Source organism: Oryctolagus cuniculus, chromosome 2, assembly GCF_051225735.1.
Source record: "Oryctolagus cuniculus isolate XC-2025 breed Fujian yellow rabbit chromosome 2, ASM5122573v1, whole genome shotgun sequence".
Lineage (NCBI taxonomy): Eukaryota > Metazoa > Chordata > Mammalia > Lagomorpha > Leporidae > Oryctolagus > Oryctolagus cuniculus.
This window is the reverse complement of record NC_142868.1, coordinates 153,603,922-153,631,918: the sequence shown is the minus strand read 5'-3', so window position 1 is coordinate 153,631,918 and position 27,997 is coordinate 153,603,922. Positions and strand designations below refer to the sequence as shown.

Here is a 27,997-nt window from a genome sequence, read left to right as displayed (position 1 = left end):
AATCCAAGCCTCCTAATTGCTGTATTGTGGGGAGGCCTTACTGATGTTAATTCGTGCCTGTCTTCGGTGACCTGCGGCGCATAAGCTGCTAGCCGCCCGCAGGTGCTCATCGCCTCACTTAATCAGGCAGACCGAATCCAAGCTTTCTCATTGCCATGTTGAGGGGAGGCCTTTCTATTTCTCTATTTCTCTATCTCCGGGCATTCCTATTTCTCCCATTTTACTTCTATCTTCCAGCATTCCTATTTCTCTCATTTTACTTCTAAACTTCTGTTTCTCTTATCCCCGCGGCTTCCCGGCCCGCCCCGAGGCCGCTTCTCGGCGCTTTCCGGCTCTGAGCCGCTTCAGCCCGCGCCTCTCTCATCTGCGCGGCTTCGCGGCTCTGCGCGGCTCGGCTTCGCGCGCACACTCTGCGGTCTCTCACTAGCCCCGCGTTCCCTATCTACTTGAGCCCCGCACGCTCTCTCTGCGCGCGGCAGCCTCCACGAGTCACACAGCGTAGCTCACGTCTCCACCATTAGCATTCAATCCAAGTTCCCTGGGCTAGCCTGGCGAATTCAACCCAGCTCACGTCTCCGCCCCACGATTTGGCTACCCGTCCTTTGCTCCCCGGGCTAATCAGACGGATCCCAACCAGGCTTACGTTTCTGCTTCTGGTTTTAACTTTTCGCCCCCTATTCCCGGGCTAACTTGAGAATCCCAAAGTGGCTTTCGTCTCCGCCTTGGCCTGCCCCCCGCGGCTTCAATTTCCCTAACATTTTTCTCTACCCGGTATGTTTCCCCAAGCTTTCCTCCAACAATACTCCTCCCTCATTTCTCCTGGCCTCTCCCCACAGTCCGCATCCGAGTCTGTTTGTTCTAGCTTTCACTTTCGCTTTCGACCTTAGAGATTTCTCCCAGCTTCCCCTTGTAGTCTGTATCTGAATCTATGCCTAGGCTTTCAACAGCTTCCTCCGGCACCTCTTTCGTCCGGCTTTTCCCTAGGCTGTTTGCTAGTCTCTCTCTCCGATATTTTCCCATTTCTTCCCGTTTCTTCCCTCCTAAGTTTCATATCCGTCCTAGGTTTCCTATCCGAGTCACGGCACCATTATGTCGCTCCCCCTCTTCGTGGGGGAACGACACTAGACCCTGCGCTGTTCTTTCGTCTGCTCGGCCCTCCCCGGGTTTGCTGCTGGTTCTTCCCGGGTTGGCTACTGTCCCTTCCACCTCCGTGGAAGGGCGGTTCCCCCTGGCCGCTTTCCCCACTTCCGCAGGGGAGCAGCACACTGCCGGCCGGCTCTCTCGGGGGCTGCACAGGTGTTCCCTTAGATGTTCCCCTTAGATGTTCCTGGTGCATGCCGTCTCTCTCCTCCTTTATAGTCCTCCTCTGCCAATCCCAACTCGGCTGCCCACACGCCGAGTACGCTGCTCTCCTCCAATCAGGAGCAAGTCCTACAGTTTATTGGTTGAACTGGAGGCAGCTGTGTAGAAGCTGTTTTCTTCTCTCCCAGCGCCATATTGTGGGAGAGCAGGTGCATAGAATAAGTCTTAATTCCAGTAACAGTCTAGTCCGAGCTGCTCCCCACACTTATCCAAGAGGCTTTTCCCAGCCACTTTTTCTTTTTAATTTTATTTATTTAAAAGGCAGAGGGACAGATAGAGGGAGAGTTAAGGAAGGGGAGATAGAGAGAAAGATTTATTTCATCTTCTGGTTCACTCTCTGAATGTCCACAACAGACAACAGCCAGGGGCTGAGCAAGGGTGAAGCCATGAGCCAGGAATTCCATCCTGGTGTCCCACATGGGTGGCAGGAAGCCAATATGTGGGCCATCCTTTGCTGCCTTCCCAGGCATACTAGCACGGAAGCTGGGTTGGAAGTGGGTAGCCAAGACCTGAGCCAGCACCCTGATATGGCAGCTTAACCTGTTGTTCTTCAACACCAGCCCCTGGTCACTTTTTCAAAGTTATCATCTAAGCCACTGTCCTCCACTTTGTTCTTTAAACAATTAACTTGGTTTTATGCTTCTTAATATCACTTATTCCCATATCTCATATATTTAATACTCATTTGCTTGTTCTTTATCTTCCTCCATTAGCATATAAACTACTTGAAAGAAAAGGCTCTTTTTTTTTTTTTTTTTCTCACAGCTATATCCAAATTCCTGGAAATGTGCCTGGAGCAGAATAGGTGCCCAATAGTTGTTTGCAGGAGAATAGATGAATGAATGAATAATAGGTAATGGATATGGGAAAATTGAGTTCTTTATAAGAAAGTGAATAGGTAGATAAGGATTAATAAACTAAGCAAGGCTTTTAATTTTTATATCTTTTTGTATGTAAAGATGTTATCATTGATCATATTTCTGTCAGTGTTACCTAAAATAGCAAAAGGAAAAATTAATGTTTGTCCCATCATTTAGTGTAGGCTTTTGCTCCATGACCTTTTTTTTTTTTTAAGATTTATTTATTTGAAAGTCAGAGTTACACAGCGTGGGGCAGGGGGGAGAGAGAGAGTTTCCATCCATTGATTACCTACATGGCTGCAATGGCCAGGGCTGGGCCAGGCCAAAGTCAGGTGTCTGGAGCTTCTTCTGAGTCTCCCACAAGGTGGCAGGGCCCAAACTCTTGGGCCATCTTCCACTGCTTTCCCAGGCACATTAGCAGGGAGCTGAATGAGAAGTTGAGCAGCTGGGACTTGCATCAGCATCCGCATGGGATGATGGTGTCACAGACAGCAGTTTAACCCACTATAGCACAACAATGGCCCTTGCTCCACAAATTTTGGAAAACCTTTTAGTTTTTTACCTAAAGAAGATGCATTCTTTTCCAATGAATTGATGAATAAGTGGATTTAAGTCTGTTTTAAAAAAAAGACTTTTAATGTTTTACATAGTATGAAATTGGGATTGCACATAAAATTTTATTAAGTTATTTTGGAAAAATATTATGAGTGCTTATCAGTACAAAGGCTAATGCTGTTCAGCACCTGGGTACAGCATGGCCTATTTCTTTTATGGTTTGTAGGGATATCTATTTATAGTGTAGAAATTTAGTGACTCATATAAACGTATCATTTTTATGGGCATAAAATCTAACCCTGATCTTCTATATGTCTTCTGTAAATTTCTTTCCCTAAATAAATCATAAATTCATCTATATTACCTAGACCTATACACAACATTTACTCATTATAGCTATTGAGAAGGAATCTATAGTATAGATCAAAGCTACTTGACCAAGGAAAGCCTAGAGTCTACTACTAATAAAATTATTTTGTTAAAGATGTATTTACTTATTTGAAAGTCAGAATTACATAGAGAAAGAAGGAGAGGCAGAGATAGAGAGAGAGAGACATGTTCCATCCGCTGGTTCACTCCCCCAGCTGGCCACAATAACCAGAGCTGTGCCGATCTGAAGCCAGGAGCCTCTTCTGGGTCTCCTATGCAGGTGCAGGAGCCCAAGGATTTGAGCCATCCTCCACTGCTTTCCCAGGCCATAGCAGAGAGGTGGATCAGAAGTGGAGCTGAACTGGCACCCACATGTGATGCCAGTACCTCAGGCAGCGGCTTCATTTGCTACGCCACAGCGCTGTCCCCTAGTGAAGTTTGTACCTTGCTGGCGCCCACTATATTTTGCCAGATTACCTGAACACAGCGTGCTTTCCCGATGTTCATAGATTGCACTGCTATTCCAAGATTATCTCAGTGGGATCCTGTCTGAAAGAAAAGGTGCCATGCTCTGACATTTCACTGCTTAAAAGAGAACAAGAATGGCCTCTGTCATGTTCTGTTAGCCAGCTTCTAACAAATGTTAGCCACCTTTTAAGCAGAAATGGAACTGATGACGTTATCAGGCCTGATTCTCCCTCTGCTATGTATGTATTTTCTAGTTCAGCGTGAAGCTAATGATATAAAAGAAGTGCTTCCTAGAAAAGTTAAGGAGAAAAGGATTTACTACCTCACTCCTCCCATTCCCTACCCCTGAAATAGGAATGTTAGCATCTGACATGAGCTGGATGAGTATTTGAGGCTGTGCCATATGTCCTCGTTAGAAGCTCTGCACTCATAATGACTAACAAACTCCAGGGGGTTGTCCAAGCCACAAGGTTACAAAGGGCACAGCATTATCACAGCTGAACTAAAATTTAATATGATTCTTACTTTACCACATGTGGTGCTCTAAGCAGGTGGTATGACAGACAGAAGTCTAAATAAAAAGGACTCAGTCATGGCTCTCCAGAAAACCAAACAAGTTGTTTTCATGATAGATTAGGGAAGAAGAAACTGATAAATATTTCAAAATGTCATGAGTTTACATATGAAGTTACTAATTTCTTTAGTATTAAAATTATTTTCTTGTTAAAAGTATTTAAAAATAATCCTCAGATTTTAAGTACTTATAACAAAAATTGTATATATATTCACCAATTAAAAATTTGGGGTGTTCTCTAGAAAGAATTGTTGACTCCACTGGTCCAGGGCCTTTGCGTTCTATTGCTTAAAGTAGGCATTTCTTCTCAGAATGAAGTTAGAGATGTGTTCCCTCCCTGTGTGGCACGGGGATGTTTGAGAAGGTTTGAGGATTACCATAATGAAGGTGGGTAGGACTGAAAATGATCAGAGGGTCTGGGGATTGGGAGGGGGATGTCACCATGATCTTAGTGTTAGTATTACATCTTTACAAACTAAATCCAGGTCACAATCCCCCAAGAAGAGAATAGTGAGTAAACTAGGCATCAGTTTAATTTAGAGTGAAAACAGGCCTCTTTCAGGAATCAGTCTGCCTATGAACTGCAGCCTTCTTGGTGAGCAGATAATCAAAAAAAGAAAAATGGACTTTTCACAAAAAGCACATTAGACTTTTGTAGCCAGGAGAACTCACTCTTCTCCAGCGCATAGACGTTTCTTTTCCTAATAACTTGGACAGGTTGTCTCTAGTCAGAGCTCTTACACCATATCTAAAGACATCAGTACTGCCAGATTCTCCCACTTCTAGTTTTTCCATTTTTATTGGTTCTCAGAACTTTGTCATTGCAGTATCCCCTGCTTCTCCATACATGTGACAAATTGAAATTTCTAAAAGTGAGGCTTATATTACAAAGGATGATTTAGATGACCAGTTCCCTACCAGATGAATAGCTCTTCAGCTGATGGGATAAGGAACATAGTGATGTAGGAGTCAGAAAACCTGGTGGCTAGACGTAGGGATTCTTCTACCTACCAGTTTGATCTTGAGTATTTTTTTCTGGAGTCAGTGGCTTAACCTGTAAATGAAGGTCTTTTGAATCTTAAATTAAAAAAAATTTTTTTTTGTAAATTTTGAGAGGTGCACACACACATAGGTGCCCATACACACATAAACAAGTTCCCATTTGCTGATTCACTCTCCTCCTCCAATGTTTACAATATTTGGGGTTGAGCCAGACCAAGGTTGAGAACTAGGAACTCATTCCAGATTTCCAATGTGAGTGGTAGGGTCCAAATCACTTGAATCATCACCTGCTGCCTCCCAGGAGGTGCATTAGCAAGAAGCTGGAATCAGGAGTGGAGCGGGACTGAGTGGGACTGAAACCCAGGCACTCCCATGTGGAATGTGGGCATTCCAACCAGTAATTTAACCAGAAGGCCAAGCACCTGCCCCTCTTTTTCACCTTTGACATGTGATCCAAATCTGTTACTTTATTTTATTTTAATAATTTCAAGAAGACATCTGGACTCTGAATAAAGAGATTTTGCATTATTTAATTATTCTTGGTCAAGTTGTTGCTTTTAATCTGGGACTCTTTATTTCTGTTTTTTGTTCCCTTATTTTGGCTAACTGATGAACAAGTGCCAGTGACATGGTACAAAGCCTATCTTCTTTTCAGTCTCGGAGCAAGGACTTCCAGTGTAGACATCCCTACCCCCTGCCTAAATGCTTACAGATGACAGTCATGAAATCCTCTTTAAAATTAAGTCATTGAAGTTAGTATAAGTTGAATTAATCTCTTGATTTATGCAGATCTTGTGAAACTGTTTATAATATATGCCAGCTGACCCTTATCCAAATTTCCATGGAAATAGCATTTTTATAACATAGTGTGTTCTTGGACTATTCTAAAATTCCCAGCTGGTTAAATGGGATATTGAGGCTAAAAAGGAAACCTTCTACTAACAAAGTATGTCCTCAGGTGCTCAGGAGATGAGCTTAACTTGAAAAAAATTCACTGAAAATATTCAAGACTCAAATAGTTTGGGCTTCCCTTAAACATTTTTGAGACCTCTGATTTTATTATGTTCTGTCTGAAGTCAAACAGTAGAAGGGACTGCCAAAAAAAAGTTTGGTGGTTTTATTATTCTCCCCTCAATGAGGTAACGATTTATCCATGTTAGGAGCAGCTTTGGTATTCATATTCTTCTCTTGAATGATCAAATAAAGTTCTAGTTCAAGGGATACACCATACCTCAGTAGGATCAGATTTATTCACCAAATGTGTTGCTGTTAAAAATATGAAAATATTTGAGATGAAATAGTACTATTTGGGAGAAATTGACCATGTATTTATATTATGCCTAATAAAAGTTCAGACACCATGACCATATTGCATGCTTGGTGAAAGTAACAGCAGGTTTGCTGTATTCATAACACTTGAATTAATCTGTTCAAATCTACACATACCATTACAGAAAAGACTTTCACAGTGCTGTCACTGCAGTCTGCAGCAGTTATGGTTTTGTTGTCTACATAGTACCAGACATGATAGAGACAACTAGTCACACAGGACGCTGTGTGACCATTGAAGGCTTGTCTTACTCATTTTGCTTTGATATCATTGTGGTTATTTATATCCTCCATTAAGGCAAGTTAGAATGCCCATATCTCATATTGGAGTGTCTCAGTTTGAGTCCTGGCTCTGCACCCTATTCTAATTTCCTGCCACTGTAGACCTTAGGAGGCAGCAGTGGATTTTATTTCAAATATTTGAGTCCCTGCCACCCACATGAGTGACCTGGATTGAGTTCCTGTCTCCTGGCTTTGGCATCCTTCAGCCCTGGCCTTTGTAGACATTTGGAGTGAACCAACAGCTGGGGGAGCTCTCTCTCCTCTATCTCAATTAAGGGAGGAAAGAAGGGAAAAAGGAGCTTGGGAGGGAGGGAGGGAAGAAATGGGAAAAAGGATTGTATTTGACAGGATGAATAGTTTTGTGCTGTGCCTTGGGTAAAACATGTATAATCTGAAGTTAGCATCATTCCTTGACAAATCCCTATATTAGTAATTTACAGTCATTTATTATACATCCTTTCTCATCATTCTAAGAATTTGCTTAATATGAATTTATGTGTAAAAGTACTATCTGTATTACAGAAATTAGCCCTTTGTGATATGACAGTATTATTTCTCTAGTTTGTCTTTTTTCTTATGGAATTTTTTTTGCTGTTGTAAAATTTTTTATGTGGTTATAATTTAGCAATCTTTTCCTTTGTGTCTCCAGATTTTAAATAATACTCATAAATATTTCCCCATTTCCAAGTTAATACATATAGTCCGTTTTGTTTTCTTCCATTATTTTTATTCATTTTTAATTTAAAATTTTATTTCTGTGTAATTTAGCTGCTGTACAGCACAAGGCAAATTCCAACTTTATTGAAAATATTTCTTTCTACAGACAGTGTTTTGAGTTGTCCATCTTTTCTTCACTGATTTGAGATGGGTACTATGTTTATCCTACGTCCAATTCTGTATGCATTGTGGTTTTTTTAAGATTTATTTATTTGAAAGGCAAAGTTACAGAAAGAGAGGAAGAGACAGAGAATCTTCCAACTACTGGTTCACTCCCCAAATGGCTGCAAAAGTCAAGGCTGGGCCAGACCGAAGCCAGGAGCCTGGAACTTCTGCCAGGTCTACCATGGGGATGCAGGGGCCCAAGCACTTGGGCCATCTTCTGCTGCTTTCCCCAAGAACCTAAGTAGGGAGCTAGATAGGAAGTGGAGCAACTAGAACTCAAACCAGCACCTACATGGGATGCCAACATTGCAGGCAGTGGCTCTACCTGCTACAACACAACACCAGCCCCAGTGTCTATTTCTAAACTTCTTGTTGTGTTCCACTGATTCATCTATTCTTATTTCAAGACTACACTTTTAATTATCGTAGATTCATATTACTTTATAGTAAGTCCTAAGAATTATCGCTTTGATTAAAATCTTTTTTGCAAGTTTCCTTGAAATTCTTGTTTTATTTATTTTTAATAAGTACTTTATAATTTGCTTGTCTAATTCTCCGCCATTACTACCTCTTCCCCAGTTTTTGGCATTTACTTTATTGAGTTTAACCATATTTTTAAGTACTAAAGTCCCAGGGCAGTGTGTTTGAAGCCTCCCCACCATGATAGGTGTCGCTCCCCCTCTTCATGGAGGAACGACACTAAGCCCTGCCTAGGCTTCATATCCGAGTCACGGCACCATTATGTCGCTCCCCCTCTTCGTGGAGGAACGACACAGGACCCTGCGCTGTTCTTTCGTCTGCTCGGCCCTCCCCGGGTTTGCTGCTGGTTCTTCCCGGGTTGGCTACCGTCCCTCCACCTCCGTGGAGGGGCAGGCCCCCTGCCACTTTCCCCACTTCCGCAGGGGAGCGGCACACCGCCGGCCGGGTCTCTCGGGGGCTGCACAGGTGTTCCTTCAGATAGATGCTCCCCTTAGATGTTCCTCGTGCATGTTGTCTCTCTCCTCCTTTATAGTCCTCTTCCGCCAATCCCAACTCAGCTGCCCACACGCCGAGTACGCTGCTCTCCTCCAATCAGGAGCAGGATCAGCTCCTGGAGGTCATCACTCAAGTTGGCAAGAGGCAGCTGCGTAGAAGCTGTTTTCTCCTCTCCCAGCGCCATATTGTGGGAGAGCAGATGCATAGAATAAGTCTTAATTCCAGTAACTCAGTCCAGTCCAAGTTGCTCCCCACAGATAGGATCAACATTTCTAAAAGAAGGAAGCTTTGGACACTCTAGTCTATAGTCCATCTCCCTCCCATCATGGGTAACAAATTCCAAGCACAAGGTGGCCAGGGAGTGCAGTGGAGGATGGCCCAAGTGCTTGGGCCCTGCACCCCATGGGAGACCAGGATAAGTACCTGGCTCCTGCCATGGGATCAGTGCGGTGCACCGGCTGCGGCGGCCATTGGAGGGTGAACCAACTGCAAAAGGAAGACCTTTCTCTCTGTCTCTCTCTCTCTCACTGTCCACTCTGCTTGTCAAAAAAAAAAAAAAAAAAAAAAAAATTCCAAGCACAAGGAGGTTGTAATTCCTCAAAGGAATCCAAAAGTAGATTACAAGTTGGAAATACTGTCTCTTAGATCTCACACCAGTGTCCTTTTGGGTATATGAGACTAGTACTGGCTGGCTCTGCAGCTCACTAGGCTAATCCTCCACCCGCGGTGCTGGCACCCCAGGTTCTAGTCCCGGTTGGGGCGCCGGTTCTGTCCTGGTTGCTCCTCTTCCAGGCCAGCTCTCTGCTGTGGCCCAGGAGTGCAGTGGAGGATGGCCCAAGTGCTTACTCCCTGCACCCGCATGGGAGACCATGAGGAGGCACCTGGCACCTGGCTCCTGGCTTCGGATCAGTGCAACACACCGGCGATAGCAGCCATTTGGGGTTGAACCAACGGAAGGAAGCCGTTTCTCTCAGTTTCTGTCTCTCTCACTGTCTAACTCTACCTGTCCAAAAAAAAAAAAAAAAAAAAGAGACTAGTACTAACGATTTCTCTGTGACTATTTTTCTCTTTCATTTTGCTCTCACCTCAAGATTTTCCCATTTTATCTCCCTGTTTCCATCACATTTCTGGGACCTCACATGTGCTGCCTGGCTGTGCATTCTCCCTTTAGTCAGCCATTGCTGAGAAGCCAAGTTTATCAAAGGAGATTTCTAGACAGTGACATAATCCTTTCCCTACCCAAAAAGACCTCTTTCCTACTTGCTCTTCCTGGACAGAGTACATTGTCTTCCAGATGCTGTTGGTTACATCTGGAATTAAAAGAGAAAGTTCATTGGAGCCCTTGAACACTTCAAAATATGCTGCAGCCTTGATGGTGCCTTTAGCAAGATGATTTTAACTAGAAGTACATGTGTCATAAGTGCCATTATATTTAATACTCATTTATGGATGCTGTTCAGTTCTCAAAAGAAATTAGGTCATAATATAATTATAATATTTAAATGAAAGAACAAATGGTTACATGTTACTATTATTGTACTTCTGATTTTAATTTACCCTGTCATAACTTTCTTTAACAAATATCAAACTTAGTAAATGTTTTTATATACACAAAATTGTATACAACTGGGAAAAATCTAACCCCCTTTCTATTTGGACTAACCATTTTCTACTGCAAAACAAATGTTTCTGTCCATATATAGTTATCAGACTCTGGAGTCAGATTTTGGGCTTGAATTCTGCTTTATGTTTCCTGCTGCCTGGCTAAGTGATTTGTCACAACTAACATAAACTCAAATGAATCTTACTTTCCTCATCTGCAGTGTGGGAATAGGAATACCTTATAGAGTTGGTGAGAATAAAGAGAATTAAGTGCTTAGCACAGAGACTATCATGATGTAAGGCCTCAATAAATTATAACCATTATTATTACAGGTTATGGTTAAGGGCTATAATACAGCATGTTGTTTTTAACTTATTACCATGTTAATTTAGATATTGAAGAATAAATGTCACAATTTCACTCATTCTGGGTCTTTAATTGAAAAAAAAAATCACTCATTTATCCACATAGTCTCCTGAGAGGTAGAACTAACATACTTTTAAGATTTGACTTAAATCTCTGCTCTTCTTTCTTAGGAATTATTATGGTAGCCTTGTCAGTTAACATTTATCTAAAACTTCAAGCCTAAAAGTGTGCTATTAAATTTTTATTGGGTTTTCATTAGCCTTTTTTTTTTAATTTATTTATGTATTTGAGAAGTAAAGTTCCAGTGAGAGGGAAAGACAGAGAGAAAGGTCTTCCATCCACTGGTTCATTCTCCAGATGGCCACAACAGCTGGAGACAAGCCGATCCAAAGCCAGGAGCCAGGCGCCTCCTCCAGGTCTCCCACGCAGGTGCATGGCCCCAGGGCTTGGGCCATCCTCCGTTGCTTTTCCAGGCCATAGCAGAGAGCTGGGTCAGAAGAGGAGCAGCCGGGACTTTAACTGGCACCGATATGGGATGCTGGCGCCACAAGCAGAAGGTTAATCTACTGCACCACAGCACCAGCCCCTCATTAGCCATTTAAAAAAAAATTATCTATTTGAAAGGCAAGTAAGAGAGAGAGAGGGAGGAAGAGCAAGAAAAAGAGATACCTTTCATCTGTTGGTTCATTCCCCATATGCCTGCTACAATCAAGTCTGGGCCAGGCTGAAGCCAGGAGCTAAGAAATCCATCTGAGTCTCCCACATAGGTGGTGGGAGCCCAAGTACTTGGATCACTATCTGCTACCTCCCAATGCATTATCAGGAAGCTAGATCAGAAGTAGAGGCGAGACTTGCTCCAAGGCACTCTGATATGGGATGTGGGCATCCCAAGGGGCATTTTAACCCACTTACTACAGTTACAGTGCCCACCCCTTATTAGCTAGTTATTATTTATTGACCATATATAAGTGGAATAGAAAAGTAACAGAAAGACTTGGGGCTGGCGCTGTGGCTTAGCAGGTAAAGCAGTCTGCAGTGCTGGCATCCCATAAGGGTGCCGGTTCAAGTCCCAGCTGTTCCGCTTCCTATCCAGCTCTCTGCTAATGCACCTGGGAAAGCAGTAGAGAATAGCCCAAGTCCTTGGGTCCCTGTAGCCACATGGGAGACTTGGAAGAAGCTCCTGGCTCCTGGTTTCCGATCAGCCCAACTCTGGCCGTTTCAGCCATTTGGAGAGTGAACCAGTGGATGCAAGACTTCTTCTCTCTCCCTCTTCATCTTTGTAACTCTGCCTTTCAAATAAATAAATAAATCTTTTAAAAAGAAAGAAAAAAAAGTGTCAAAAATACTAACATGTTTCCTACTCTACACATTTAGAACTAAAAAGGACTTTGAGCATCTTTTTCTTATATACTCATTAATTATGGGGGAAGGTTCTATTTTGTTTCAGCATAATACTGTACCCTAGGCATACACAGGTAAAAAAATAGTTTCCTAATATGAAGAAGCTTAGTGTAGTATGGTGTCTGTAATGGAATATAAAAGCCACCTTTTACACCTTGATACTCTTTTTAAAAATATTAATATAAAGAGAACAGTTTTATACATTCCATAGGTACAGTTGCAAGAAAACAACCACATTTCCCTCACTATCCTGCTCCCCCGATCCCTCTCCCTCCCTCCCATCTTTTTCATCAGTTTTTACAAAACATAAATTTAATCTACTCTATATTCAGACTTAATTTGCCACTAGTCATAATATTCAGCAAGCAGAAAGTAGGAAGACCACAGTTCCACAAGAGTATAAACATAAGCTGAAAATGACAACCATATCCCAAAGTGACCATTTCATTCCTATACATTTCTTTGTATTCTATATTAGCTGCCCCATATCAGAGAAAAATTATATTTGTCTTTTTGAGACTGGCTTATTTCACTAAACATAGTTGTTTCCAGTGGCATCCATTTTGTTGCAAAAGATAGGATTTTATTATTTTTTTATGGCTGAGTAGTACTTAATAGTGTTTATATATCACATTTTCTTTATCCAGTTATCAGTTTTTGGGTGTCTGGGTTGATTCCATATCTCAGCTATTGTGAATTGAACTGCAATAAACATAGGGGTACAAATAACTCTTTTGTATGCTGATTTCATTTCCTTTGGGTAAATTCCCAGGAGTAGGATGGCTGGGTCATATGGTAGATCTATTTCCAGATCTCTGAGGAATCTTCATACCATCTTCCATAATGGTTGTATTAGTTTACATTCCCACCAGCAGTGGATTAGGGTACCTTACCCCCCACATCCTCATCAATAGCTTAACACTCTTAATTCTCAGCTGAGGGGATATTCCGTCTTTTGTGGTCCCATAACACCCTGTGCTTATAGCTAATTTCATATTTCTCACACAGTAAGTTAATTGTCTCCTGTGCTAGACTATAGGCTGCTTAAGGTTAGGGATTGTGTCTTATTCATCACAGAAGAAAAGAATATAGCTAAACCATGATCTTGGCATCTAAGGAACTTAAAATTGAGTGACTACTAAATATATTAAGAACTAACTTCAATACAGATTTCTGTGAAATTAATGATGCAAATCGTGTGCTAGAGGTAGGTTTTTAAGAAGGTTATATAGAGGAGATGGTGTTTCAGTCTAATTTAGAACAAGTAGGTGACCAGAAGAGCAAGAACAATGAAGTCACATAAATCACGTAGACCAAGTGCTGCCGTCAGTTTACTTAATTCCCAGCAACTGTCCACAGGTCATGTTCCTGTACTGCCAATGCATAGCAGGGTGAATAGAATATGCTCCTCAATACAGCAAGAAATTCAGGTACTAGAAATTCTCAGACTAAAGGCTCTGAGGGCAGACAGAGTCCAAAGAGTGCAGATAAGGAGAGTGTCATTTGCTTGGCTTAGAAGGGAGTAAACCATGACCACATGATGTTAATGAATAGCTTGAAGACTGTGGAAGTGAAACTGTATAACCAGGGAGATCTCAATCTTGAGGTTGAGAGAATGGAAGCTTTAGAGGGAGGCTTGACAGAGTTCAGTACAAAAATTTAAAAGGCAAATCCGATGCTATTGCTCAAGCACATGTCCAGTTTGAGGTGATGGGGACCTCAAGAGCAAAGGTTAACCAGTTTGGAACCTAAAGGGCCTGGATATCTCCATTGGTTCTCTTATCTGGCCTCATCTTGCCCTGTGAGCCCCTGCACACAACAGGTAGTATTGTGGTGAATTTGGCCAGAGGGCTCTTTGATAATCGCAGCAATCCTATTGGATTCTGAAAGACTGTGTTCTAGAAATCAGGTGAAGCTGTGGATAATGTTTTTGGTTTCTGTCAATGAAAAGCTGGTTCATGAACTTGATGCCATATGATTGGAGTGAAAAGAGACACTGGCCGGAGGATCTGACCTCATCCTCCTTGGCAATCAGCTTGTTTCTGAAGTAGGGGTTTCTTCCACAGAAAAATTTGAACTTGTAACCTGTCCTAGGGTGTCTGAGATCCTTCACCTCTAAACTGGTTACATACTTTAACATCTCTATATCTTAGACAGTGGGTGGTTCTAAGAAGCAAGTGACCCAGAAGCCTGGGATGTTCTGAATGATGTAGTTGCTCTGCTCCAGGTAGTACTGGCACAGCTTCCCATACTTCTGTTCCAGCCGGAGGAACACCTTGTCATCTTGAGCATTCATGGTGTCCAGTTTCAGCTGATGGCCTCCAGGGGCTTCCTGTGGAGACCTGCATCTCCAGGCTGGGGCCCTGCCTTCTCCTTCATCTCATCTGTCGATCTTTTTCCCTCCATCACTTTTAATTCTTCACCTACTGGCTTCTCCATCACCTGACCCTTCTCCTCCTCATCCACTGCTACTAGCTGTTCAGTCTTAAGGTTATTGGCTTTCATTCCAGCTATCACCTCAGACTCCGACCTCCCCACACTATAGGTTTCTAGGACTTTTTGCCTGCCTGGGCTGTGCATTTGTCCGTCCAAAAAGCCATTTTTGAAGCTGCAGTTAGTTTCCTTCAAGGCAAAGGCTGCTGCTTGGTGCTCCATGAGTGGCGGAGCCACTTCCTGCCCAGCTTTGGTTGCTACATGACCACTATTCCCATTGCGTAGGCTCTGAGAAAGATGGCCACAGCCCACAAAGACCCAAAATGGGACTGCCTTCTCTGAAAGCCAGGATGGTACAAGCACAACAGACACTAAGCTGCCCCCCCCTTTTCTATGCTCACCTGAGCCTTCTTGGTCTCTTCGTGGAGCCAATGGGACAGGTGTGGATGCAGGTTTCCTGGGCCATGGCCAGGATTAGTGATGCTGTAGGCTTGAGGTACTCATGGTGTTAAAAGGTGGACCAGCCATGGGTCAAAAAATCTGCCACTTGCAACACCCACCCTTCAGTCTTGTGACACCCACTTGCTAATCTCAGAAGAGTCTGTCTCCATGGCCTATCATTTTTTATTTTTAGCCATTCTAGTATATGTATAATGGTATCTCATGGTGATCTTAATTTGTTTTTACCTAATGGCTAATGAAGTGAAAACGTTTTCATGGTTTTTTGTTTCAGTCCTTTTGAGTGTCTCCTTTGTGCACAGTCATCCTCCCATTTTTTTCTGTTCAGTATTCTGTCTTTTGAATATTGATTTGTAGGACTCCTTTGTACATATTAGGTACTCATTTATTTTCAGATATGTGTATCAAAAATCTCTTCTCCTGCTCTCTGGGTGACTTTTTTGCTATTTTAATGGTGTATTTGGAGGAACAAAAATTTTAATCTTAATATAGTCTGATTTGTCATTTTCCTCTTTAGATTAATGCTTCTATGTCCTGTTTAAGAAATCTTGTGTAGAAGGTAAAGCCTCCACCTGCAGTGTCAGCCCATATGGGCACCAGTTTGAGTCCTGGGGCTCCAATTCTGATCCAGCTCCCTGCTAATGCAACTGGGAAAGCAGCAGAAGATGGCCCAAGTCCTTGGGCCCCTGCACCTACATGGAAGACTAGGAAAAAGCTCCTGGCTCCTGGCTTCGGCCTGTCCCAGCCCCAGGAGCCAGGAGCTTCTTCCAGATCTCCCATGCAGGTACAGGGACCCAAGCACTTGGGCCATCATCTTCTACTACTTTCCCAGACCATAGAAGAGAGCTGGATCAGAAATTGAGCAGCCAGGACTCAAACCAGTGCCCATATGGGATACTGGCACTTCAGGCAGTGGCTTTATCTGCTACACCATAACACCAGCCCCTACTCAAGAATTTTGACCTGAACAACTGATAGAGTAAATGGAAACAGATTTTTGAAGGAAAATCAGTTTGCTGTTGGATATGGTAAGTTTGAGATAATTGTTTGGACGAAAGAGTTGAGATGCCAAGTAGGATTATGAGTATGGAGTGCAGGAGGGGTCTGGGATAGCAATAACCCAATTTGTAATAATCAGCATACATGGTGCTTAGAGCCAGAGGGCTGGGACTGGCACTGTGTGTAATAGGCTAAGCCTCTGCCTGAAGTGCTGGCATCTCTTATGGGTGCTGATTCAAGTCCAGGCTGGTTCCTATTCCAGTCCAGCTTTTTGCTTATGGCCTGGGAAAGCAGTGAAAGAAGACCCAAATGCTTGACCCCTGCACCTATATGGGAGATCTGGAAGAAGCTCCTGGCTCCTGGCTTTGGATTGGCCCAGCTCTGGCCATTGTAGCCATTTGGGGAGCAAACCAGCAGATGAAAGACTTTTCTGTACCCCCCCCCCAGCTTTGCTTCCCAAATAAATAAATAAAAAGGATATTTTAAAAAAATCAGAGGCTATATGAGATCATCAAGAGAGTAAGTATCAATAAATCGAACCCTGCAGTCTCCAAAATTGTAAGATCAAGAAGAAGAAAAACCAGCAAAAAGGAGTAAGGTGAGACCAATGAGGTAGGAGGGACATCAGGAGAATGAAATGTTTTAGAAGTCAAATGTGTAAAGAAGGTGTTCAGCTGTGTCCCATGTGCTGACAGTTGAACTGAAATGAGATCTGAGAATTGGTCATCAGATTTTTAAAAAAAGATTTATTTATTTATTTATTTACAAAGAGTTTTGTATAGTGAGAGAGGATTTTGCATTCACTGGTTCACTGCCCCGATGGCCGTAATAGCCAGTGCTGGGCTAGGCTGAAGCCATAAGCCAGGAGCTTCATCTGGGTCTCCCACATGGGTGGCAGGGGCACAGGCACTTAAGCCATCTTGTGCTGCTTTTCCCAGGCCATTAGCAGGGAGGTGGATCAGAAGTAGAGCAGCCCAGACACAAACCCATGCCCACATAGGACGACTGCATCATAGCCCCCAACTACACTACACAACACCACCAGCTCTAACCATTAGATTTTATAATAAAAAAAAAAAGTCACTTATTACTCAACAAGAGTATTTTCTTTAGAGTGGTAGGAGTTTGATTAGTTTTTAAAGGAAATCCAAAGGGGCTAAACATTTGATGCAGTTGCTAAGATGTCCACATCCCATGTTGGAATGCCTGGGTTTGACCCAGCTATGCTCCCAATTCCAGCTTCTTGCTAATGTACACTGTGAGGAGCAATAGATTATGGCTCAACTACCTGGGTTCCTTTCTACCATATAGGAGACCCAGATTGAGTTCCAGGCTCCTGGTGTCAGCCCTACCTAGCCCCCGCTTTTCAGGCATTTAGAGGAATGAACCAGTAGATTTTTGAAAGATAGCCTCTCTTTTTCAAATAAATACAAAATAAATAAATAATTTAAAACTAAAAGGAAAAGGAGGAAAGAAGTTGGAGACAACAGATATTGACAATTCTTTTGAGGAATTTTGTTCCAAAAGGAAGTGAGATTATGATTCTGTAACAGCAATTTCAGAGGAGTGGTCAGGTGGGCTATAATAAAGGGTTTAATAGAAAATTGAAAACAGCAAGTACACACAACTCTTCTGAGGAGTTTTGTTTCAAGGAAATGGGATGATGACTGGTAGGGAAAGTAGGTCAAAGAAGATGTCTTTTTTTTATTTACTTATTTATTTGAAAGGCAACGTTCCAGAGAGAGAGGGAGAGACAGTGAAAGAGAAAAGATCTTCCATTTGCTGGTTCACTTGCCAAATGGCCAAAACAACCAAGGCAAAGCCAGGAACCTGGAACTTCATCCTGGTCTCCCATGTGGGTGGCAGGGACCCAAGCATTTGAGCCGTCTTCTGTTGTCTCCCCAGGTGCACTAGATCCAGAGGTCTGGATTGGAAGTGAAGCAGCCCGTATGAGAGGTGACCCAACTCATCATGCCACAGTGCTGGCCCCAAGAAAATGTTTGTTAAACGAGAGAAAAAAAACTATGCAGATATACTGGTGTGAATGATCCATTAGGGAGCAAAATCTAATGATGTAAGAGATTTAAAGGAGAATTATCTGAGAGATGCTCTTGAATACAGGAGAGGATATGGAGTTATCCTTAGTTGGAGGAGTTAGGTAGGAGCATAACAAGTTCACCTCTAGTAATTGTCAGGAAGGCAAATATTAGGATATGAATGCTGGACACAGGTAGAAATGATGGTGAGATTTGTTAAATGATCTTCTGATGTCCCCAGTGTTCTTAGTGAAGTCAAGAGCAAGATTGTCAAGAGCATGTGAAGTTGGGGCAAGAGACCATGGGAGTCTGAATAGAGAGAATAAAGTATTTAAATAGTCTTCTGGAGAGTAGAAGAATGACTGGCTTATGACATAAGGTATGATGGTCAAACAACATTAAGGACATGAACTTGAAGTGAACTCTATCAGTATGAGTGTAGGTTTTTCTCCAGCTGCATTTGGCTTATAGGTACATTAGCAAGCAAAATTAGATTTAGAGCTGAAGCAAGAAAGGTAGGGGAATGATTACAATAATTAATCTTACATGTTAAGCTGGAGGAAGCAAGGGAAGAGGATCAGTGAGGAAGTGGTCTGATCTATGGATTGGAGACCCAGGGTGTCCAAGAGTTGTTGGGATTAAGAACCAGGCAGAGAGAGCATGGTCTTGAGAGTAGACTGAGGGGATTGATCAGAATCCTATTCATCCATCCAAGTTGGACTCTAAAGAGACAGATTGAAGACAAGGTCACTGAAGGGGAAGATGTCACAGAAAAGAGACCAGGGTAGGAAGGGATTGGAAATCACTGAAAGAAGAGAGAGAAGTGAAAATGAGCAGAAGCTAACATCCTTGAGAAATGAGGGGGAATGATGTAGGGGCAGCAACCATGTAGGGCAACAGGTGATTCAAACTGATGACAGGAGATTCAAAGCCGGGTCTGTGTCGCACCATCATCCTTCATTAAAATCATTTAGTGGGAATATAGATACTTTTAGAATTTCACATTTCTTAATGTCAGAGAGCCTTTATCATATTTATGTCTTCTTCCTCAAAGTGCCTATAAGAAGTCTCTAAAATATTAGCTGATCAGAAATAGGGTAGATTCATTTTTAATTAGAAAGTGATTACTGATAATATTTTTGAATTCACTGTGATATACTATTTTCTTTTGAGTTTCCATTCTGCTTATGTCCTAGGTAATAGACCAGAACTTACTGAGAATTATAAAATACAGTTCCAGCATTGTTACCTGAAACATCCTGGCTAGAACTTTTTTTTGCAAAGGACATACCAAGACTATTAATATAAAAATCTCCAAAATGTGTAGGCAGCCTGAGAGGAAGATAAAAAGGGAGGGAAGAAGGCAGGTTTCTTGAAGTGTAGAATTTAGCTACAAATCTGCACACTTTCGCATTGTGAAGTGTGTAAATCCTCTCAGAAAAAAAAAATGTTTTACTTTAGAAGATAATGTAAGGTGAAGAAAGTCTGTGAATTGTATAGACTTGTTTTCCTCTGGCCTCTCAAATATTGTTATTCAGTTCTTACTTGTTTTGAAAGGGATCCCCCACTCTTGACTTAAATTCTTTAAACAATCTTGTTTGCCTAGTGATTTAACATGCAGAACTATTCTTAGGACTCGGCCACCCAGTTTACAAAGCTGAGGGCCTCAGTACAATATGTCACTTTCTTAAGACTCAAAAGAATGTTGGTAGACAAGAGAAGGAGATGTATGCTTTGTTAATTTCCTGTTCCCCATAGAAAATCCATTAAATTGTGTTTGTAAAGGAAATGGTCAAGAAAAGGCCTTAAGTGTTTAACCAAGTGGCTTTTCAGCTGTGGTCATCCCTGTTGCCTGTTACTACCCAGCGCATAAATACAGACAAGTGTGGAGAAGTATTTGAGTTGCCAGGGTGTTGGTAATAATTTACCCTAGGAAAGTTAATAATTGTGATTGAATCATTTTCAACTAATACTGCAGTCACAGATAGCAAATATGCATTTCTGTGCCTGGTGAAATTGTAATGCAGGTTTCTGTAGTCTGGCAGACTGGCCTCAGGGTGGTAGGGCCTGGCAGGGGTGACCCAGATCAGCTAAGGGTAGACAGAGCCACAGGCTTGTGACTGAACCAGTATCCTGGTTAGTGCCAAGAGTCTCCACCAGTGAGTACAATACAGTTACAAAATGATACAACCACTGTTAAAGTATTTCTGTTACACAGTGCCAGAATACCAGTATTTATGCCAGCCTTTTATTTTACAAGTGTTCAGAATTCATAAAAGAATGAAACTGAATAATTAATACTTCTTAAATATAAAAATACAGATTAGGTAGTGAGTTGTTTATAAAAAGATATATGATCCTTGTTCGGTGTAGGGATCAAGAAAGCTACCAAAGACACATTCTGGCTGTGGTATAGCAAGTAAATCCACTGCCTGCAACGTGGGCATCCCATATGGGTGCCGGTTCATGTCCAAGATGCTCCACTTCTTATCCAGCTCTCTGCTAATGGTCTGGGAAAAGGAACAGAAGATGACTAAAGTGTTTGGGCCCCTGCCACCCACGTGGGAGACCTGGATGAAGCTCCTGGTTTCAGCCTGGCCCAGCCACAGCCATTGTGGCCATCCGGGGAGTGAAACAGTGAATGGAAGAACTCTTTCTCTCTCTCTCTCTCTCTCTCTCTCTCTCTCTTTCTCTTTCTCTCTCTTTCTCTCTCTTTGTGTGTGTGTGTCTCCCTCTCTGTAACTCTGCCTTTCAAAATAAATAAATCTTTTTAAAAAAAGATGCATTCTTGGAAAATAGAGGAAATTTGAATATGGACTAGATATTAAATATTTTTATAGAATTATATGCATTTCCTTAGATGTTACAACAGCACCATAGTCACAGAAAACAGCATTTTTATTCTCAGAAGAGGCATGTTTATATATAGGGAATCAAGTATTATGACATAATCAAAGTTCAAGTACAGCACCAAAGTAGCAATTAAATGTATAAAGGGAGGAAAGAGAGTGATTGGGAAGGAGGAGGGAAAGAAAATATAGAAAATGTTAACTAGGTGAAATATATATGTGATGTTTACTCCTACTGTTCTCTTTCCATGTTTCTGTATATGTATGAAAATTTGTCATAATAAAAAGTTCAATTCACAAGATAAGCATCCTGTTCCCATTTTGACCGTGGTTGGAGGAGGCAGATGAAGAGGAGTAGGAAGGAAAAGGGAAGAACACAGCTTGTGCCCTATTGTGACTTTGGGCTGACACTTTTTTGAGCCTAAGTTTTCTTCATCTGTTTTACAGACCAGGGTGATATGAAGATTAGCTTAATAACATGTTACAAGGGTAAATGAAAATGTTAACTGGACATATTCATATCTTGAGCTTTAATTCCTCGTCCCCATAAGTCATGTTGCCCAGCAGTCATTAGGTCATTAAAGCCCAGGAGAAGGAGAAGGGAGAGTGGCTTTCCAGAGAAGGAGATGGCGCAGAGTCGTCCAGGTCGTAGTGTGGTCATGGACCAGCAGCACTGGCTGAATCTGGGAGCTTGGCAGAAAGGCAGAATCTCAAGTCTCACCTTCATCTCCTGAATTGGAATTTGCATTTTACTGAGAGCCCTAGGTGATTCACCTGCACATTAAAACTGAAGAAGCCTAGGTAGAGGCAAAAATCTAGCCTCTCTAGATAGGAGAATGAAATGGGAAGCCTCATTCTTCATTGCAGCCCAAGAAGAGAGAGATGAAAAAGACACCAGTTCCTGACTACCCTTCTCTGGACTGAAGTCCTGGGAGGGACCAGCAGATGGACTGAGAGAGAGGGAGGGAGAGAACTGAATATACAGGGGCGTGTGCCTTGTTTCCCATGGGAAAGGCCCACTGTGACCTGTGCCCTCACACATCAGAGGTACCCAGAGCAGCCGCAGAGCAGCGTCTCAGTCTGAGGGACCGGGAGAGAGCCTGACTGGGAATTCTGAGCTGTCCTTGAGTTTCACAGTGAGGAAAGGGCATGAGAGTCCCCACCATGACTCAGACTGGCTGAGAACGCGATGCAGGGAGGGAGAAACAAAAGTTATGAAGCACTCCCAGTCTGGTAATGAGTGAAAGTCATAACGAAAGCTATGGGGCAGAATGAGTGGGGGAGGACCCCTAACCTTCATCAGCCAAAGACTTTAGCATCAAGGCCATTAAGGTACCCGGGATCCAGGTAGACAAAGCGCCTTGCTGTGGAGACCCAAGAATCTGAGAACTGTGAGTGCCTCGTTTTCTCCACAGGCAGCAGATCACAGAACTGTCCCCCTTCACATGTACCAAACACTGTCACGGAGGGGAACAGGGAAACTAACACTGAGGGAGACACCATTTATCCCTTCAAGAGTTCCTTTTTTTAAAAAAATAAAGATTTATTTTATTTATTTGAAAAGTAAAGTTAGAGATGGGATTAGGGAGATGGGGAAGGGGGAGATTTTCTATCCTCTGGTTCATTCCTTAGATGTCTGCAATGGCCAAGGCTGGGCCAGGCTGAAGCCACAAGTCTGGAGTTTATATGATGCGGGTATCACAGGTGGCGGCTTAACCGGATGGGCCACAATGCTGGCCCCCAAACAAGGTTCCATTAAGAGACTAAATTACTGAGTCATCCTGAGTTTTTATACTTCAAGCATTGTTTTTTAAAGTGTAGCAGGTGACATTATCTCTGTTAGTACATGACCGAATATCAAAAATACAGTAAGAGAGGCCAGCATTGTAGCACAGCAGATTAAGCTGCCACTTGCAACAATGGTAGTCCATATCAGAATGCCAGTTTGAGTCCTGTCTGCTCCGCTTCTGATCCAACTCCTTGCTGATACATTTGGGACAGCAGCACTTGATGGTTCAAGTGCTTTCTATCCTGCCACCTAACATGGCAGACCTGGATGAATTTGCTGAGTCCTGCCTTAGCCTGGCTCAGCCCAACCCTGGCTATTGCAGCCATTTGAGGAGTGAACGAGCTGATGGAAGATCTCTCTCTCTTTTTGTCTTTCCCTCTCTCTCCACCTCTCTGCCTTTCAAATAAATAATTTTTTTAAAAAAAATACACCTTGAAAATATTAATAAGATTGATCTTGATGTATATCAATGAGATACACAAAAAATAGTGATTAAAAGTGGTGATTCTGGAGCCATACTGTAGGATCTGAATTCCAAATTCCACGTATTTTCTAAATGACTTAGCAAAAGTTGTTTTGTTCCTCCATTCACTTACCTATAAATCCGGTATAGTAATAGTGCCTATTTCACAGAATTGTTGTAAACAACAAAGCCCTAACACAGTAAGAATTTAATGAACATTAGTTGCTGTTATTTGTGCTATGTGGAACTTGACATCCTGAAAATAGAGCATGCCCCTTTGCTTCATGTGCCCATTGGATACTCATAAAAATGAAGCACTTTATTAGGCCACATAAAAAACATCAATATATTGTAAAAAGTAGAAGTAGTATGGATAACATTTTCTGAGAACAGCTCTATAATAGGAACTATGAAGAACTCTCTGAACCAACTCTTGGGTCAAAAAGGAAATAGAAAATGAATTACAGAATACCTACAAAATATAGTACTTGAAGCCTCACATACTGGAACTTAGAGGCTACAACTAAAGGACTTGTGAATATTGATATAAAAATACTGAAAAAATATACACAACCAGGGAGCCGGCGCTGTGGTGCAGCGGGTTAACGCCCTGGCCTGAAGTGCCGGCATCCCATACGGGCGCAGATCCTAGTCCTGGCTGCTCCTCTTCCAATCCAGCTCTCTGCTATGGCCTGGGATAGCAGTAGAAGATGGCCCAAGTCCTTGGACCCCTGCACCTGCGTGGGAGACCCGTAAGAAGCTCCTGGTTCCTGGCTTAGGATCGGCACAGCTCCGGCCATTGCGGCCAACTGGAGAGTGAACCAGCAGATGGAAGACCTCTCTCTCTCTGTCTCTACCTCTCTCTGTAACTCTGTCTTTCAAATAAATAAAAATAAATCTTTAAAATATATATATACACAAACAAGATCTACCAACACACTGAAAGGATCACTTACTACAACCAAGTGGGATATAATTCCACTAATTTTAGGTGTTGGTACATTACATCCTCTCCTCACTCCTATAAACTGGATACTATCATTAACCCTGTTTAACAGATACGAGCACACTGAGGTGCAGAAATATTAAGTAATTTGCTCATGGACACATAATAAATGGCAAGGCCAAGAAATGAACCCAGGCGATCTAAAACACATAGTACTGCCTTTCACACACTACAAGAAACTTTCTGAGCCTTTCCAAGCTCCTGTTTTGTCATCTACAAAGCAAAGTCAGTAGTTCTTATCCCTTGTGGTGGATTTGACAAAGTATGGTTCTGAGGGGCAGGAGGGGAGATGGTTGATGCTGTTTTTATCGGTTTCTGTGTTGTTTGACCTGTTATAATGAACAACCATTATTCATGGAGTTTTTAGCCAAAAAAAATGTTAAAGTACTTATTTGAAAGGCAGAGAGACAGAGGAGGAGGAGGAAAGAGAGGTGGATCTCTTCTATCTATAAGTGGACACAACAACCAGGGCTGGGCCAAACTGAAGCCAGGAGCCAGGAACTCCATCTGGATCTCCCACATGGGAAGCAGGGGCCCAAGAATCTGGGCCATATTTTGCCTTTGCAAGCGCAGTAGTGGTTAGCCAGATCAGAAATAGAGTAGCCAGGACTCCAACCAGCACTCCAGTATGGGATGCCAGAATCGCAAGCAGTAGCTTAACCCACTGCATCACAACACTGGTCCCTGGAATTGAAGGTTTTTACTTTCAAATGAGAAAGGCTTGCATATCCTACAGTAAGGAGTGAGAGAGTTAATTGGTACAGGTGAATGGGAAATACCACCAGTAGTTGCAAAGTCCCAAGAAATTGGGGATGGAGACCAACAGGGCAATCATTAACCACCCTGGATGAATAAAAGTATCTTGGAGAAGATTAATCTTCCTTGTTGGAAGATAAGCTCCATATTATAAGCTCATGAACAGTGGGCTTCCTTGAGATAATAAGATCATTGTGGAAAATAAGAAAGGAATTAAAAGAACTCTTGCCTTCTTTATTTATCTACCTAGTTCCAGGGGATTGAGAATAGGTTTTCTGAAGAGAAGTCAGCAGTTTATTGTTCCATTTGTGGGTTACATTGGCCAAATGATTGTTAGCAAAAAAACAAAAAAAATCTTTTTTAAGTGGCTTCCCTTGGTGTGGGTCAGAGGAGCAACAAGAGTTATTTCTGCAGCTGGGAAAAAGGTTCAGAGCTGTCTTCCTGGATGTGACTCTCATTTCAGAGTCTAAAATAGATTAGAAATACTGTGCTGTTTGGGAATGGAGTCCGTTCATTCTAAGCACATCTATTGGTAGCTGTTGAAATTCAAATAAATTCACATAAAGTTCAAGTAATTCTCATATTACACTTATTGATTTCAAGTTTAAAAATCACATATTCACAAAACCTAACCCTCAGTTGCTGTCACTGCCAAATACACAATATGGAAAACCTTGATTTTCTGCCAACCATAGTTGCTTTGAACCTGAGCTGCAACATATAATTCCTTTTTAAAATGCCCCTTCCTGAACCTTTTTTACTGATATTCATTTTCATTTTCAAGCGTTTAGATACAAACTGTATCAAAGAGTTCTCTCTTTTGGTTTTGATCATTCCACAGCCTTCAGTGGTTGAAGTTGTTGGGCTTTTAAACTTGTAAACCAAGACTGAATGCATTTTCCTTCCTGTCTTATCTCCAGTTTTAGTAAATGAAATTATTCATTTAGGTGCTGTGATTAAGGAAACTTGGTCTGTTTATTTATCTGTGATTCCATTCCATAAAGGATTTGAGGTATCTTTAAAAAGGCAAACACAGAACAGCAAAATAAGGGAACTTGCCTCTTTAAAGTAAATCATCACTCTTTTATAATGATCTACAAAATGAAGGATTTGAAAGATTTTTTTTCCAAAGAGATTTGTTTGTTATTTGAAAGGCAGAGTTACAAAAAGGGAGAGATAAAGAGAGAAAGATATCTTCCATCTGTTAGTTCTCTCCCCCAAATGGCTGCAATGGCCAGGGCTGGGCTGGGCCAGGCTGAAGCCAGGAGCCAAGAACTCTATCTGGGTCTCCCACGTGGGTGGCAGGAGCCAAAGCATTTGGGCCATCTTCCACTGCTTTCCTAGCTGCATTAGCTGGGAGCTGGATTACAAGTGGAGCTCCTGTGGGATCAGAAAGCTGCTCGTATTGGATGCAGGCATTGCAGGTGATGGCCTAACCTCCACTACACCACAGTGCCGAGCCTGGTGTAAGTTTCTTTCTCTCTCTGTCTCTTCCTTGCACTATTCCTTCCTCCATCCCTCTCCCCCAAATAAGTTTTTTAAAAGGTGTTTTCTCTCTAAAGGCTTCACAAATACTTGATTATTTTTTTCCTCCTAGCTTTGCTAAGAATTAAAGAAAATATTTAACTCTTTAATACACTAGGGACTTACTCTGGTTTATCGTGTAAGAGCTGATCTAAATCACTTTTTTAGTTTTGTTTTATGTTTAATAGTTGGCCAGTCATACTGGCAATTATTAAAGTATAATTAGGACATTATTAAATAATTTTTCCTAATTTTATGATTGTATACCTTATAAAATTATTTCCACATACCCCATGTGGCTCTAACTATTTAATTATTATAATTTAATTAGTATACTATGTACTTTAGGATTTTCTGGCAATTAGATCAGTATTGTAACTCATGTTTTTTTGTTAGTGTATAATTTTAATATTTAATAAGAATAAATAACTTGGTGAAAATTGTTTTCTTATGTTAAATCATGGTATATGTCTCAATTTGTTCATCTTATTTTATGTTTTCCAGTAAAGCTTCACAGTTTTAATTACATGTGACACCTACAGTTCTTTAAAATTTTCTCTTTAAATGTCATGGAGCATTCTGTTGTTTATTCCTCTCCTCTCTCCATTTTTATGTGAAATGGAATTTCTTCCCATTCATTATATTATTTAGCTGGTGGTTACCATGCTAAAGAAAGCCTCTAATTATGGTGAATTCCCTATAAACAAGTCACTGATAAACTCAGGCTAATAAATTTAAACAGTTGTAGACATTCAGTACTATCCACAGGTAAGCATAGTTTTATCTCACCCTTTAATGTATTATTCCATGGGCACAAAGTAGAAGTCCAGTACGTGGCAGTTGCTGTCATTTCTGTGTGGGAAAGAGTATTAGGGTTAGAGAGTCAGGAGACCTGTATCCTACTTTGAGTTCTTCAGCTGAGGGGGTCCCTTCTGAAGCACCTTTGCTTGCTTCATGGGTGAGGCATCATGCTTGGCATTTCACATAGGCCATCTTGGCCAAGGCTTAGAATAAGCCTACAGTGTATCAAGTATTAAATTTCAGAGCTGAGGAAACTGAAGCTTTGTGGGTGTAGACTGCCCACGGTAGGCCCAAAGAAGCACTAGAAGTGGAATACTGAGGTGGCTTACTGCAGTGAGCCGTGTATGAGAAGTTGTACCTAGCTCTGGGATCTAGTGACCTAGGTTCCCTGGGGACTACATCTCCTTGAACTTTGGCCAAGGTCTGTGAGGAGCTGGGGGGATATCTAGGAGCTGAGTCAGCTTGAATCCTTATCTTTGGTGTGTGTTTCCCACTTCCTTTTTTTCTGGGTCACAGTAAAACTAAGTGAAAGCAGGCCTGAAGATAGTCTGTGTTCTCATTTTCCCCCAACCTTCCAACCCATATCAGTTTTTTGAGGTTTGATCTAGCTCAAACCAAAGTAAGGGGATTACATGGCATCCAGTGGTATTTCCATACTACTAGTGATGTCTCTGCACCAATGTGGTGGCTTGGCCAGCTCAGTTCTTCTCTCTGAGCTGTAGTTTCTGTATCTGAATATGAAAGAGGCACATATGAGGATGCAGTTTTCACAGGCTGATTGTGTTGTGGAATATCCTATTTCTTCTTCAAGGCCGCAAATTTCCTCAAAGACACAGACTATATATTTTCAACAT

The 27,997-nt window shown here is 41.9% G+C and overlaps 2 protein-coding genes across 7 annotated transcripts in view; one reads left to right on the top strand and one right to left on the bottom strand.

Moving 5' to 3' along the window:
• The window catches only part of ACYP2 (acylphosphatase 2), a 340,256-nt gene that overhangs the window by 276,282 nt on the left and 35,977 nt on the right, over nucleotides 1–27,997 (top strand). The window lies entirely within an intron of this gene.
• Nucleotides 13,761–14,683, bottom strand: TSPYL6 (TSPY like 6). The gene is given in 5 exon segments (XM_070069125.2): nucleotides 13,761–13,879; nucleotides 13,882–13,977; nucleotides 13,980–14,027; nucleotides 14,030–14,338; nucleotides 14,341–14,683. Coding segments are annotated over 5 exon segments (915 nt in total).